The sequence below is a fragment of the Bos mutus genome, chromosome 10, assembly GCF_027580195.1.
Source record: "Bos mutus isolate GX-2022 chromosome 10, NWIPB_WYAK_1.1, whole genome shotgun sequence".
NCBI classification, from domain to species: domain Eukaryota; kingdom Metazoa; phylum Chordata; class Mammalia; order Artiodactyla; family Bovidae; genus Bos; species Bos mutus.
This window is the reverse complement of record NC_091626.1, coordinates 3,711,483-3,726,699: the sequence shown is the minus strand read 5'-3', so window position 1 is coordinate 3,726,699 and position 15,217 is coordinate 3,711,483. Positions and strand designations below refer to the sequence as shown.

Sequence of the window (15,217 nt, the reverse complement as noted above, 5' to 3'; positions counted from 1 at the left end):
AGTAGGTAGCCATGCCCTCCTCCAGGGGATCTTCCTGACCCAGGGATCGAACCCAGGTCTCTTATGTCTCCTGCTTTGGCAGGCAGGTTCTTTACCACTAGCCCCACCTGGGAAGGGGAACCCAAATTGACAGCCTTCTTCTGTCTTCCTGTCTGGAGTAAGTGTGAGAACTAGAAAGAAACAGATAACATTATCTCTATTTGCAGATAATGTAATTGTATAAAGGGAAACCCTTAATGTAAAAATATAAAATTAAGAAATCATTCTTAACTGTACAACCAAAAGTAACAGAATTGATTAAAGTAGCAATATAAAAAACTAACAAAGAAAAATCAATAGTGTTTATATATCCAAAGAATAACACTAGAGGATATCAAGGGAGGGTAAATCACACCTGTAGTTGCAATAGAAAATTATTAAAACCTAGGAATAAGCTTAAAATATTCATTCTTCAAAGGTGCAAAAGTAGACTTGAACAAATGAAAGGCATACCTTTGTTCACGGGTAGGGCAACTCTATATCATACTTATGTAAATTCTTCCCAAGTTAAGAAAAAATTTAATGTAATTCCATTAAGAATATTGCGATTCTTCTCTTAAAGTAGACTCTTGATTCTAAAGTTCTTTGGGGATTAGGAAAAGGCAGAAAAATCCCATAAAGAAGAACAATGAGAGGAACTAGCCCTGTATGATACTAAAACATTTTATCATTGCCCTATAAATTTAAAAAAGCATCTTCATTGATACATAACTAGATATACAGAATGACAGATTAGAATAAAAAATTTAACATAGAACAATTATATGGGAAAAGTGATACCTCAAGTCACTGGTGAAAATATACTGTTTTTAATAAATGTTTTTGGCATAACTAGATAGCCGTTTGGGAAAAGTAAAATTGAATCCATATTTCATCCTGGATACCAGAATGAAATCCAAATAATCCAGATATATAAATGTAAAAAATAAAACTGCAAAAGAAAACAGATTCATTTCTTTATAAACTGGGAGTGAGAAAAAAAAACTGCAAAAGAAAACAGATTCATTTCTTTATAAGCTGGAAGTGAGAAAAACCTTTCCAACTATGATTATCAATCCAGAAGCACCAAAGAAAATACTAAAACACTGACAGACTTGACTCCATAAAAATAAACTTTTTCAAAGCAAAGGGGGAAAGAAGCAAAAGTCAACTAATCAAATTAAAATCCAGAAGAAAATATTTGCAATTTATATCAAAAAAATCACAATCACTTAAGTGATAAAGAGCTCTTAAAAACTGGAAAGAGAAAGACCAAATACCATTAAGGAAAGATATGAACAGAATTTAAAGAAAAAGCCAATGTCCTTCAACTTACAAAAAAAAGCTTCATTCATACCAAGAGAAAGGCATATTAAAATTACTTACATATACCATTTCTCACCTATTGAGATTGTCTAAAATATAAAAATTTGAAGAACTGTGATGGCAAATAATAAGGAAACAGGCACCCTTAGGCAATGCTAGTGGGAGTGCAAAATGGTACAACTTTCTATGGAAGGGAATTTAGCAATATCTAACTACATTTTCTTTGCATTTATCACTTGACTCAGCAATTCCACTGAAGGTACACTTCCCCAAATATGAAATACTAATGATCATTACCAGGCTTCCCTGGTGGCTCAAGTAATGATCATTACTTGTGATGGAGTTCAGGGCAGACCAATCCAAAGTATGCTACTTTGACATATTGATTGTTTTGAATTCAAGTTGAGAACCAGCCAGTGCAAGAAGGACATTCTGACCCTGCCCTCTTTCCCCTGAAATCAGGAAATAAATCTCCCATCTAAAAGGCAGCCTCTGAGCACCAGGGCATGGGACATCTTTATGTCCAGGGATAGAAAATTCAAGACAGAGACGACTCTGCTTGGTTTCTTCACTCATTAGTACCCAAGCCTAAGTGTCTTTGTCAGTTCTTCACAAAGAAATCTATTGTTTATTTGTCTAAACAATATAAAAGCTGCCTGCTTTAGTCATTTCTATGAGTCTCATATTTCCGTGAACTCCCATATGTGTGGAGTTAAAATTTGACCATTTTCTGTTAATCTGTCTCATGTCAATTTAATTATTAGACTACAAGAAGAACCTAGAAAGGCAGAGGAAAAAAATTTCTTCCCCAACACTGTAACTGCAAAAGATTGGAAGTAACCTATCCTCAGTTTGTCAATAGATGACTGAAAATGAAAGTGTAGTCCCTCAGTTCAGTTCAGTTCAGTCGATAAGTTGTGTCCGACTCTTTGCGACCCCATGAATCGCAGCACGCCAGGCCTCCCTGTCCATCACCAACTCCCGGAGTTCACTCAGACTCATGTCCATCGAGTCGGTGATGCCATCCAGCCATCTCATCCTCTATTGTCCCCTTCTCCTCCTGCCCCCAATCCCCCCCAGCATCAGAGTCTTTTCCAATGAGTCAACTCTTCGCATGAGGTGGCCAAAGTACTGCAGTTTCAGCTTCAGCATCATTCCTTCCAAAGAAATCCCAGGGCTGATCTCCTTCAGAATGGACTGGTTGGATCTCCTTACAGTCCAAGGGACTCTCAAGAGTCTTCTCCAACACCACAGTTCAAAAGCATCAGGTGCTTAGCTTTCTTCATAGTCCAACTCTCACATTCATACATAACCACTGGAAAAACCATAGCCTTGAGTAGACGGACCTTTGTTGGCAAAGTAATGTCTCTGCTTTTGAATATGCTATCTAGGTTGGTCATAACTTTCCTTCCAAGGAGTAAGCGTCTTTTAATTTCATGGCTGCAATCACCATCTGCAGTGATTCTGGAGCCCCCAAAAATAAAGTCTGACACTGTTTCCACTGTTTCCCCATTTGTTTCCCATGAAGTGATGGGACCAGATGCCAGTTCCTCAGTTGTGTCCAACTCTTTGCAACCCCATGGACTGTACCCCGTCAGGCTCCTCTGTCCATGGGATTCTCCAGGCAAGAATACTGAAGTGAGTTGCCATTTGCTTCTCCAGGGGATCTTCCCAACCCAGGGATCAAAGCCAGGTCTCCTGCATTGAAGGCAGATTCTTTACTGTCTGAGCCACCAGGGAAGCCAGATAGATGACTAGCTGAATGAAATACGGGCGTTGTGGTTGTTGTTTATTCACTAAGTCATGTCTGACTCTTTGTGTCCCCATGCTCAAATTCATGTCCATTGAGTTGGTGATGCTATCTAGCCATCTCTTCCTCTGCCACCCCCTTCTCCTTTTGCCTTCAATCTTTTTTAGAATAAGAGTATTATGAATTCATTTTTTAAAAATAAGGAATATTTCTGTGAACTTACTTCAAGGAGTTACAGAATCAGTTCAGTCAGTTCAGTCGCTCACTCATGTCTGACTCTTTGTGACCCCATGGACTGCAGCACGCCAGGCCTCCCTGTCCATCACCAAGTCCTGGAGCTTACTCAAACTCATGTCCATCGAGTCGGTGATGCCATCCAACCATCTCATCCTCTGTCGTCCCCTTCTCCTCCCGCCTTCAATCTTTCCCAGCATCAGGGTCTTTTCTAGTCCAAGAGACTCTCAAGAGTCTTCTCCAATACCACAGCTCAAATGCATCAATTCTTTGGCGCTCAGCTTTCTTTATAGAGTCACAGAATATATTAAGTTAAAAAGTGTAAGGTATAGAGTATTATATATGTGCTATGAATTGAATTGTGTCCTCTAAAGAGATATGCTGAAGTCCTGATCCCAGTATCTCTGAATGTGACCTTATTTAGAAACCAGGTCTTTGCAGATGTAATAAAGTTAACATCAGGTCATATGGGATTATAAAGAACCCTAATCCAATGACTGGTGCCCTTATAAGAAGAGGGAAATTGGGACACAGAGACACAGACACAGGGGAGAGAAGGCCATGAAACCATACAGGTGATGACTGGAGTAATGTTTCCACAAGCCAAGGAATAATACTTCTCTCCAGAGATCCTAGGAGAGAGGCATGAAACAGATTAACCCACTCTGAGTAGGGAGGAACTGAGGAACCAGGATCAAAGCCTGGCTGAGATGGTGGAGGAGATAATGAAGGTTATGAGATTCTTAATCATTTTGTTTTGGGAAATTTTTCATCCTAACAAAACAGGAAAAATCTTAAAGCAGGTATTTTGCATATTGTTACCACATTCCCTTAAGAGTATCCAGTGGCCTCTGCATTGTCAAATCTAACCATCAGTTCTGTTTTCATGTCACTCAGCCTCTGGGCAGCAGAGCACAGTTGATCATCCTCTCCTTCTTGAAACACTTCCTGCCATAGGATTGTGGACCTCCCGCTTCTTACGGACCTCTCCCACCGTCCGTGTCATCTATGTTGGAGAGTTCTAGGCCTCACTTTCCAGACTCCAGTTTGTACTCTTCCTGAGTGGTCTCGTTAGGTCTTTTAAGATATTTTCTTAAAATATCTTATGGAGATGAAGACCAAATTCATATCTTTAGCTCCAGTCTTTGTCCAGGGCTCCAGAAGCATTTATCCCTCTGCCTATTTAACATTTCTACCCGGATGGTCTCTGGAGTCAGGCCACCCAAGCTTGTATTCTAGTTCCCACCTGTATGATCTTGTGTTACCTAACTATATCCGTGAGATGAAAATGATAATAGTACTACTTCTCTAGATTATTTAGAACAGTGCTGGCTCAAAGTAAATGTTCAGTAAATACGCTGTTTACTTGTTTGAAGTCACTGCTAGAAGTTTGGAAGGAACCTTGTGTGTTCACCTGATTCAACAGTTAATTTTCCAGGGCTGGCAGCTGGATATTGATTGAATGAATGATTTGATGAATGGATGAATCCATTCCTTTAAAGGAAGAAAATGCAAGGTATTCACAAACTAGCTGAATTGTGACTGGTTGCCCATGCCTTGACTGGAGAAGTCATCTCTGCCTTTTCCCCACCTTCCCAACACTGTATCTTTGGAATTTCTCTTCTCTTTGGCCAAGTCCTTGGAGTGGGCCATTCCTGCTTCTGATATCTGATGGTGTGGGGCATGCTCTGTTTTGTTGGTTTGAAATGTGAAATATCGTTTATTGTTCAGGCTCATCAATCATGTTTTTTCATTTTATACTCAGTTTCACCAGAACTTAGTAGAAACCTAGAAAAAAGTTCTATTATTTAAAGTAATCTATCTTTGTTTTTTTGGTGAAGTTGCTCAGTCGTATCCGACTCTGCGATCCCGTGGACTGTAGCCGACCAGGCTCCTCTGTCCATGGAATTTTCCAGACAAGAGAACTGGAGTGGGTTGCCATTTCCTTCTCCAGGGGAATCTTCCTAACCCAGGGATCGAACCCAGGTCTCCAACCCAGGTCTCCCACGTTGCAGGCAGACGCTTTACCGTCTGAGCCACCAGGGAAGCCCAAAGTACCTATATCTATGAATATATAGATACCTATCTATATAATATATATGCTGCTGCTGCTGCTAAGTCGCTTCAGTCGTGTCCGACCCTGTGCGACCCCATAGACGGCAGCCCATTAGGCTCTTCTGTCCCTGGGATTCTCCAGGCAAGAATACTGAAGTGGGTTGCCCTTTCCTTCTCCAATGCATGAAAGTAAAAAGTGAAAGTGAAGTCTCTCCGTCGTGTCCGACTCTTAGCGACCCCATGGACTGCAGCCTACCAGGCTCCTCCGTCCATGGATTTTTCAGGCAAGAGTACTGGAGTGGGGTGCCATTGCCTTCTCCGATATAATATATATATGACATGAATAAACTTAAGTATGACAGTGAAAGACAGTGAATTTTCCTGGCAGTTAGGGAACCGGGGGCAGGGAGAAATATTTTTGCCAAGTAAGAGTAGATACATGGACGGCGATATATCAATACTGCCGCGCCACACAGCACGCCGCAGCCCACCCCGCGACCGGGTTCCCACCCCCCGCCCCCGGCCACCGGCCTCCGCGCCCCGCCCCGGTTCCGACCCCGCCCCGCCCCGCCCCAGCCCCCGCCCCACACCGCGCTCTGAGCCACCCCGGCCCTTGCTCCGGTCCCTCCCCTGCACCGCGCTCCGGCCCCGCCCCACCCCAGCCTCGCCCCGCCCCAGCCTCCGTCCCGCGCTCCGGCCCCGCCCCGCGCCCCGGCCCCGCCCTGGTTCCGACCCCGCCCTGGTTCCGACCCCGCCTCGCCTCGCCCCGCGGCCCGGCTCCGCCCCGTATCTCCGTCGCGCTTGGCATCCCGGTGGAGGAGCCCAGCCGCCCCGGCAGAGCCCGGATCTCCGCACAACCGAAGCCCTCCACCCCAGACCCGGGTGGCCGCCGCTGGAGCGCGCGGCGCGGCGTCAAAAGATGGCCGCCCTGACGACGGTCGTGGTGGCGGCGGCGGCCACCGCCGTAGCCGGGGCTGTGGCGGGGGCGGGCGCGGCCCCGGGAACCGGCGTGGGAGCCGCGGTGCCGCAACAGGTAAATAAATGGAGGAGGCAGAGGTGGGTCTGAGGGGGCTGCGGGCGCCGGAGGCGCGGGACGGGTCCCCGGCTGAACAGGTGTCCTCTGCAGCGCGGCCGGGAGGCGAGAGCCGCGGCCGTTAGCCTCCCTTCGCTCGGGGCCTGGCGCTTGCTAGCCTTGTGCTTTGTTCGCTCGTGCATTTTTAACTGCTGTTACGGAGCCCCCTCCCTGGTGGTTTGGGAGTGCAAGAAAGTCTGGGTGGAAACCCTGGCTCTGCCTCTGTGACAGGAACACACTTAACCTCTCGTGACTCCGTTTCTTCTCTAAGCGTTGGATCTGATCATACGCACCTTCCTGAGCCGTGCACCTTGTCTGGGAAGCCCCTGGTACAGTGCTTGGTTAGAGAGAGAGTCAGTGCCCAGTGACTGATGGCTGCTGTATTATTGTGTCAGCGCTGGGAACACAAGGAGGAATCAAACTGGGATGATCTCTGAGGCAGATGTGTTTCCACAGATCTCCTTGGGACCCCTTTCTCTGCAGTAAAGACTAGGGGATTCCCGGAGGAGAATCGTTGGAGCCAGCAGCTCTTGTCAAAGATCTCGACTCCTCCGCATTCTCCCACAGCCCACACCCAAAGCACAGGCAATTCCTGTCTGCCCTATCTTCAGAATAAGTCAAGAATCCCACTTCAAGCACCACTACCCATGTCCACACCATCATTTCTCCCTTAGCAGAAACACTTTCCTAGTTGGTTTCTATTCACCCACTCTTGCCTTCCTGACATATTCACAACAACCAGACCATTCAGGAATGACACTTGTCTGCCCAGATCCCTCAGAGTGAAAGCAAACGTTTTCACCATGTTCCACACCTTAGACTCTACAGGGCCTCTGAGCTGCCCCCAAGATCTCCCTGTCACCTCATCTCCAGTCCCCTGCTCTGGGTCTACTGCAGCCATACTGGCTTCCTGTGGTCCTTCAGACAGGCGAGCACACTTCTACCTCAGGAGCTTTGCAATTGCTGTTCCCTCTGCTTGGAATGCTCTTCCTTCCTGGTCTCATGGCCAGCACCATCTCCACCTTCAGATATCTTTGTTCAAATGCAATCAGCTCAGTGATCCTTTCTTTGACCTCCCCAAACTGAATCCCCTTACCTAGCACACTGTTCTCTTTTTAGGTTTTTTCTATAGCACTTATCCTATAATATACTACATATTTTATATTCATTTTTTGTGTGTTGTCTTTCTCCACTCCGTCTAGGAATGTAAACCCTGCCCTCTATGAGGGAAGAAACTTTTGGAAATTTTATTCACTGTTACATCCCCAGCACCAAAAACTGTGCTGCTTTAGTCCAGAAACGTAGTAGACACTCCCTAAATGTTTGTAGATTAATCCAAACCTGAAGGAAGGCTGTTAAGAGCTGAGGACAGATTCCATCATTTTCTTCCTCTAAGGAGATACAGTGTCTTTACGTATTTCCAGAAATTCCACTTCATCCTGGTTTGCATATCTCACAAGTTGCTTAGTATTGTTACTGATGCACACTCCTGCCCACTAGAGTGGTTCTCAGAGGTTTGCCTTCCTCAGTGTTGGATCAGAATCACCTATGGAGCTGTTTCAACTGTTCCATCAGCCCCTCACATTTAGCAATGTCTGGAGACAGTTTGGGTTGTCACAACTGCAGGTGGACTGTGGAGAAGGTTGTGTGTGCTACTGACATCTAGCCGGTACAGGCTGAGGGGCAGCCCCCACAACAAAAAGTTCCCTGGTCCAAAATATCAGTAGGGCTGAAGTTGAGACACCGGATTTTATACGCTGTCACCAATTTAGAGAAGGCAGAGCCTCTTGGTTGGCTATTGTGGCAGTAGCGAGGTAGAATTTCTCAAGGGTGTTTGGGTTTTAAAAAAGAATTAGAATCTCTAGCATATTGTGACTTTTGAGGAGTTTATGTGTTATCCTTCTTTGTACCCCACAGCATACCACATATATATATATACACATACACACACACACACACACACACACATATATATATACAAACACATGCACGTTATAGACTCAGATTCTGTAGCCCAGCTCTGGACTTGAATACTTGTCATAGGATTTCATGAATCTATGACCCTGACAGTGAAACAGCTAACATTTTTCTGAGAAGAGATCATTTTCCTCGTGACAGCCTCATGATATTAGAGGTATCTGCCAAAACCCTAAGGTTCCTAGATTAGCCTGCCTGGGCTTCCATAATAAAATACCACAGACTGAGTGATTTAGATTACAGAAATATATACATATATATATATTTTTTACACTTTGGGAGGCTGAAAAGATCCAGCTGAGATCTTGTCCAAGATGAAGGAGCCGTTGGGGTTGGTTTTTGGCTTGTAGACAGTTGCCTTGCTGTGTCCTCACGTGGCCCTTTGTCTGTGCACATGCAGAGAGAGAGTTCTCTGGTGTTCCTCTTCTTATAAGGACACCAGTCCTGATGGATTAGGACCCTATCCTTATGAGCTTATTTAACCTTAATTACTTCCTTAAAGGCACCACCTCCAAATCTAGGGCCTCCACATGTGAATTAGGGGAGTGGTAATTCAGTCTATACCAGTTCCCTTAAATTATTTTGGAACAATTATCTTTGAAGTTTTAGAACTATTTTATATTGCATTTTATTTTATTTCACAGCCTCCACAGAGTGTGAAATCTTCTGATTCATCATTAGGAAAAGTAGTAATGTACCCTATCTATGTATTTTAATGTTTGTATATTATTTGTTCAGCCATTATTCCTCTCAGCCATTGCTTTTCAAGACCAAAGACTACAAATTTCTTGATTCTTCTCTTAGATGCCATCTCCCTCTTGATCTTTTTAGCACGTTGAATTATGACTTTTGAAGTATCTCTGGCTGTATCACACGAGTGTATGTCCCGGTTTTGCTCCAGAGTAGGGCTGTGTCCTCTCTTTGTCTCTAGTGCCCTCTCTGTGATGACCTGTATTTAATGGCATTCGGCTGACTGGAGTGGGCCTTCAGTAATAACCACATTACTTTTCTGACTTTACATAATTACTCAAAACGGATTTCCTCTAGAAGATCACACAAATGAATAGGGCTGTGTATATATCCAGGTGTGGCAGAGTGAAGAATTACCCCACACACACCTTTTTTTTGGTCTTCTTTTGACATTTCCTTTAATGTTGTTATACAACGAACACAAATAATACACAATAAACACAAATAGGGGAGGGGGAATCCTTTGTTATTAATATACTTTTACAAGCAAGCCTGTCCCAGACGGCTGCTTGGACAATCCTTCTCTGCCCCATGTCAGCCATTTATTTCCGTCTGCCTCAGACACAGTGGATTGTAAGTCATTGTGCATCCTCACGGTATCACTAGGTTCCCTCAAGGATAGTCACATCCTAACCCCCAGCACCTGTGAACGTGTGACCTCATGTGATAAAAGGAACTGTGCAAATGTGATTAAGTTGAGGCTCTTGAGGTGGGGAGTTTATGTGGGATTATCTGGGTGGGCCAGTGTATTCACAGGAGACCTTGTAAGAGGGAAGCAGGAGGATTAGAACCAAGAGGAGATGTAACAGTGAAAGCAAGAGGGCGATGCGATGTGAGGAAGCGGCCATGAGCCAAGGAATGAAGGTGGCCACTAAAAGCTGAAAAAAGGTAAGGGAGTAAATACTCTGGATCTCCAGAAAGAATGCAGTCTTTTCAACACCTTAATTTTAGACTTGACCTCCAAAACAGTAAAAGAATAGATTTGTGGTGTTTAAGTCTCTTAAATTTGTGGAAAACTCATTTTTTTGGTAAGTTTGTTACAGTAGTGATAGGAAATGAATGCAATCAGAGAAAGCCTAAGAAGGCCTGAGCTCTCATCTTTGGCTGACCTTGAAACTGTGCAACAGGAAGTGAAGGCTAAAGTGGAGTTGTAAACTGCTTGCCCCAGTACTGATGCCATGTTCCAGCTTGCACACAGACCCCCTCAAAGTGTGGGGACTTACAGGTTCAAGACATCTAAGAAAATCTTTGACCAACCAATCATTCACTGACAGCTAACAAAGCAGAGATTTCAGTGCCACACAAACAATCCAGACTTTACCGAATTAGTTCAGAGAAATGACTGAAAAAAACCCAGCAACAACAGCAGACCTTGGAGAGAGGGAAAAAAATCTCATTTTTAGTGTTGCCACATTATGTATTATTTAAAGTGTTGAGTTGCTGACAAATTATGAGATATGCAAAGAAATAAGAAAATATGGTCCACACACAGAAGAATTAAAAAAAAAAAAGAATAGTAAAAAGAAACTGTCCCTTAAGATGACCAAATGTTGGACATAACAGATAAAGATTTTAAATTATTGATTTAAACATGTTCAAAAAGCTAAAGAAAACCATTTCTAAAGAAATAAAGTATAAGAATGGTATCTCACCAAATAGAAAACATCTATAAAGAGACTGGAAAAGGTGAGTTTTTAATCCAATCCCAAAGAAAGGCAATGCCAAAGAATGCTCAAACTACTGCACAATTGTACTCATCTCACATGCTAGCAAAGTAATCCTCAAAATTCTCCAAGCCAGGCTTCAATAGTATGTGAACCATGAATTTCCAGATGCATCAGGCTGGTTTTAGAAAAGGCAGAGGAACCAGAGATCAAATTGCCAGCATCGGCTAGATCATCGAAAAAGCAAGAGAGTTCCAGAAAAACATCTACTTCTGCTTTATTGACTATGCCAAAGCCTTTGACTATGTGAATCACAACACATTGTGTAAAATTCTTAAAGAGATGAGAATACCAGACTCCTGACCTGCCTCCTGAGAAATCTGTATGCAGGTCAAGAAGCAGTACTTAGAACTGGACATGGAACAACAGACTGATTCCAAATCGGGAAAGGAGTACATCAAGGCTGTATATAGTCACCCTGCTTATTTAACTTATATACAAAATACATCATGAGAAATGCTGGGCTGGATGAAGCACAAGTTGGAATCAAGATTGCCAGGAGAAATATCAATAACCTCAGATACGCAGATGACACCACCGTTATGGCAGAAAGTGAAGAAGAACTAAAGAGCCTCTTGAAGAAAGTGAAAGAGGAGAGTGAAAAGTTGGCTTAAAACTCAGCATTGAGAAAACAAAGATTATGGCATCTGGTCCCATCACTTCATGGCAAATAGGTGCGGAAAGAGTGAAAGACTTTTTTTTGGAGGGCTCCAAAATCACTGCAGATGGTGACTGCAGCCATGAAATTAAAAGACGCTTGCTCCTTGGAAGAAAAGCTATGACCAACCTAGACAGCATATTAAAAAGCAGAGGCATTACTTTGCCAACAAAGGTTCATCTAGTCAAAGCTATTGTTTTTCTAGTAGTCATGTATGGATGTGAAAGTTGGACTTAAAGAAAGCTGAGCGCCGAAGAATTGATGCTTTTGAACTGTGGTGTTGGAGAAGACTGTTGAGAGTCCCTTGGACAGCAAGGATCCAACCAGCCTATCCCAAAGGAAATCAGTCCTGAATATTCATTAGAAGGACTGATGCTGAAGCAGAAACTCCAATACTTTGGCTACCTGATGCAAAGAACTGACTCATTTGAAAAGACTCTGATGCTGGGAAAGATTGAAGGTGGGAGGAAAAGGGGACAACAGAGGATGAGATGGTTAGATGACATCACCAACTCAATTGACATGATTTTGAGTAAATTCTGGGAGTTGGTGATGGACAGGGAAGCCTGGCGTGCTGCAGTCCATGGGATGGCAAAGAGCCATACACGACTGAGCGACTGAACTGAACCAAACTGATAAAGAGAGAAGTTATAGCAAAAGAATGGAATGGAAATTTTGGAGTTAAAAAGTACAAAAATGCAAATGAAAAATTCATTAGAGAGACTCAGCACTACGTTTGGGCTGGCAGAAGAAGGTAGGTCAATTTAGATTATCCAGAATGAGGAATCTAAAGAAGAAAAGAATGAAGAAAAGTGAACAGAGTGTTAAAGACCTGTGAGACACCATCAGATGTCACAGCTAATGAGAGTCCCAGAAGGAGAGAGGGAAAAGTGGGAAAGAATTTTTGAAGAAATGATGGCTGTAGTATTGATCTACACATTATTGGAATTTAGTGAACTTCAAGATCCATACCTAGACATGTCATAATCAAACTGTAAAAAGAGACAAAAAGAAAATTCTGAAAGCACCAACAGAGAAATCAATTCAAAACATATTAGGCATTCTCAATAAGATTAACAACTGATTTCTCAACAGAAACCTTGGACTTCAAAAGTATGGGATAATACATATGCATGCTAAATTGCTTCAGTTGTGCCCGACTTTTTGCAGTGCTATGGACTGTAGCCTACCAGGCTCCTTTGTCCATGGGATTCTCCAGGCAGGAATACCGGAGTGGGTTGCTGTGCCCTCTTCCAGGGGATCTTCTGGACCCAGGAAGCGAATGCATGTCTATGTCTCCTGCATTGGCAGGTGGATTCTTTACCACTAGCCCCTGCTGGGAAGCCCCATGGGATAACAGACGTAGTTATGCTGTTAGAAATGCTGAAAGAAAAGGACTGTTGACCAAGAACTCTGTGTTCAGCAAAATAATTATCTAAAAATGAAGGAGGCTACATCAAACTGAAATGATTCTGCACAGTAAAGGGAATATCAGCAAAATGAAAAGATGACCTACTGAATGGGAGAGAAACATTTGCAAATCATATTTTGATAAGGACATATCTAAAAATATAAAACTCTTAAAACTCAAAAAGACACCCCAGTTTTTAAAATTGGAAAAGATATAAGTAGGTATTACTTCAAAGAAATAGCCAATAAGTACATGAAAGGATGCTCGGCATCATTAGTCATTATGGGCTAATCAAAACCACTGTGAGATACTACTTCACATCCAGTAGGATGATTATAGTAAAAGAGACAGACAATAACAAATGTTGGTGAGGATGTGAAGAAACTGGAACTCCCTTACATTTTTTACATTTTTACACTACTCCTTTACACTGCTAATGGCAATGTAAAATTATATAATGATGCAGCCACTGTGGAAAACAATTGGATAGTTCTTCAAAAGTTCAAAACTTCTGTGCTTCAAAGGATATTATCAGGAAAGTGAAAAGAACTCAGAATTGGGGAAAGTATTTGCAGGTCATTTATCTGATAAAGGACTTACGGGAATGCTTCCACTGTAACAATAAAAAATAACACAAATGGAAAATTAAAGACTTAGCTGTGATTCAGAAATTCCACTGCTAGAAATACCCAAGAAAATGGAATTCATACTAAAACTTGTACATAAATGTTCTTAGTAACATTATTCATGGTGACCAAATAGTGAAAGTAACCCAATTGTCTGTCAGGTGATGAGTAAACAAAATATGTTAGAGTCATGTGGAATATTACTTAACCATGAAACGGAATGAAGTACAGATTCATGGTACAACATGAATGAATCTTTAAAATATTATACTCAGTGAAAGAAGCCAGACACAGAAGGTTGTACATTGTATGATCCTGTTTATGCTAATTGTCCAGAATAGGCAAATCCATAGAATCAGAATGGAGATTAATGATTACCAGGAATTGGGCGGGAAAAGGGTATGGGAACTGGCTGCTTAATGAGTGCGAGCTTTCTTTTGGGTATAATAGAAATATTCGGGCACTAGATAGTGTTGTGGAGAGGGCAATGGCACCCCACTCCAGTACTCTTGCCTGGAAAATCCCATGGACGGAGGAGCCTGGTAGGCTGCAGTCCGTGGGGTCGCTAAGAGTCGGACACGACTGAGCGACTTCCCTTTCACTTTTCACTTTCACGCATTGGAGAAGGAAATGGCAACCCACTCTAGTGTTCTTGCCTGGAGAATCCCAGGGACGGAAGAGCCTGGTGGGCTGCTGTCTATGGGGTCACACAGAGTCAGACACGACTGATGTGACTTAGCAGCAGCAGCAACAACAGATAGTGTTGATGATTGCACGACTTTGTGAATATAGTAAAAAACACTGAATTGTAAACTTTATGTGCACATTCTATGGTATGTGAAGTAAATCTCAATTTTAGAAGTATTAACCTAAAATCATTACTTTATTCTTGTTTGCTCGTTCCTCGAAATTTGAAGGCTTGGTTCCTTTATTTTCTTTTTAATCTCTCAGGCTGTCAGCAATTCCTCTTGGTTATACCTCCAAGATACATTTAGGCTTCTTACTTTTAGTCTCCACCATCACCCTGGTAGACCTGAATACCATCATTCCTTGTCTTTGTTGCTGCATCACCTGTCTATTGATTCTCCTGCTTCCAGCCTTGCCTCCTCTCTTCCTCCACCTCCCTGAATTTGTTCTTTAAAAAATAGAAAGATTTTCTTTAAAAATTAAATGTATCATGGCATTCTCCTACTCTAAACCCTTCAGTAAAATTCAGACTCCTGTAGTGCCTTAAAATGCTGGTGTGATATGCCACTTGCCTGGTTCTATACCCTCAACTCCTACAAAGCTCTGCATTTCACTCATCTTATGTCACAATTGCCTTTGCTCTGCTTGAACCAGCCAAGCTTTTTTCCTCCTGGAGGGCATTTGGACATGCTGGTCCCTCTGCCTGGCACACCTTTCCCTGCAGCTTTTGTCCTGGCTGGCTCCGTTCTTCCTTAAACATCATCCCCTCAAATAGACTTCTGTGGCCATTCTAACTGAAAAGAAAAAAACCAAAACAATCCCTTGGCCCCATTATCTTCATCTCAGCACTGTTTATTTCCTTAATAGGCCTTACAGTGTTGATTTTTTTTTTTAATGTCTCACTTATTTACTCTTTTCTTCTTAAGTCT

At 42.7% G+C, this 15,217-nt stretch overlaps 1 protein-coding gene across 1 annotated transcript in view; it reads left to right on the top strand.

Moving 5' to 3' along the window:
- Nucleotides 1–6,124: 6,124 nt before the first annotated feature.
- The window catches only part of CCDC112 (coiled-coil domain containing 112), a 30,232-nt gene continuing 21,139 nt past the window's right edge, over nucleotides 6,125–15,217 (top strand). The window contains exon 1 of the mRNA XM_070377197.1: nucleotides 6,125–6,416. Within this exon, the coding sequence (XP_070233298.1) occupies nucleotides 6,303–6,416 (114 nt within the window). The 5' untranslated portion in view covers nucleotides 6,125–6,302. The remainder of the gene's footprint in view (nucleotides 6,417–15,217) is intronic.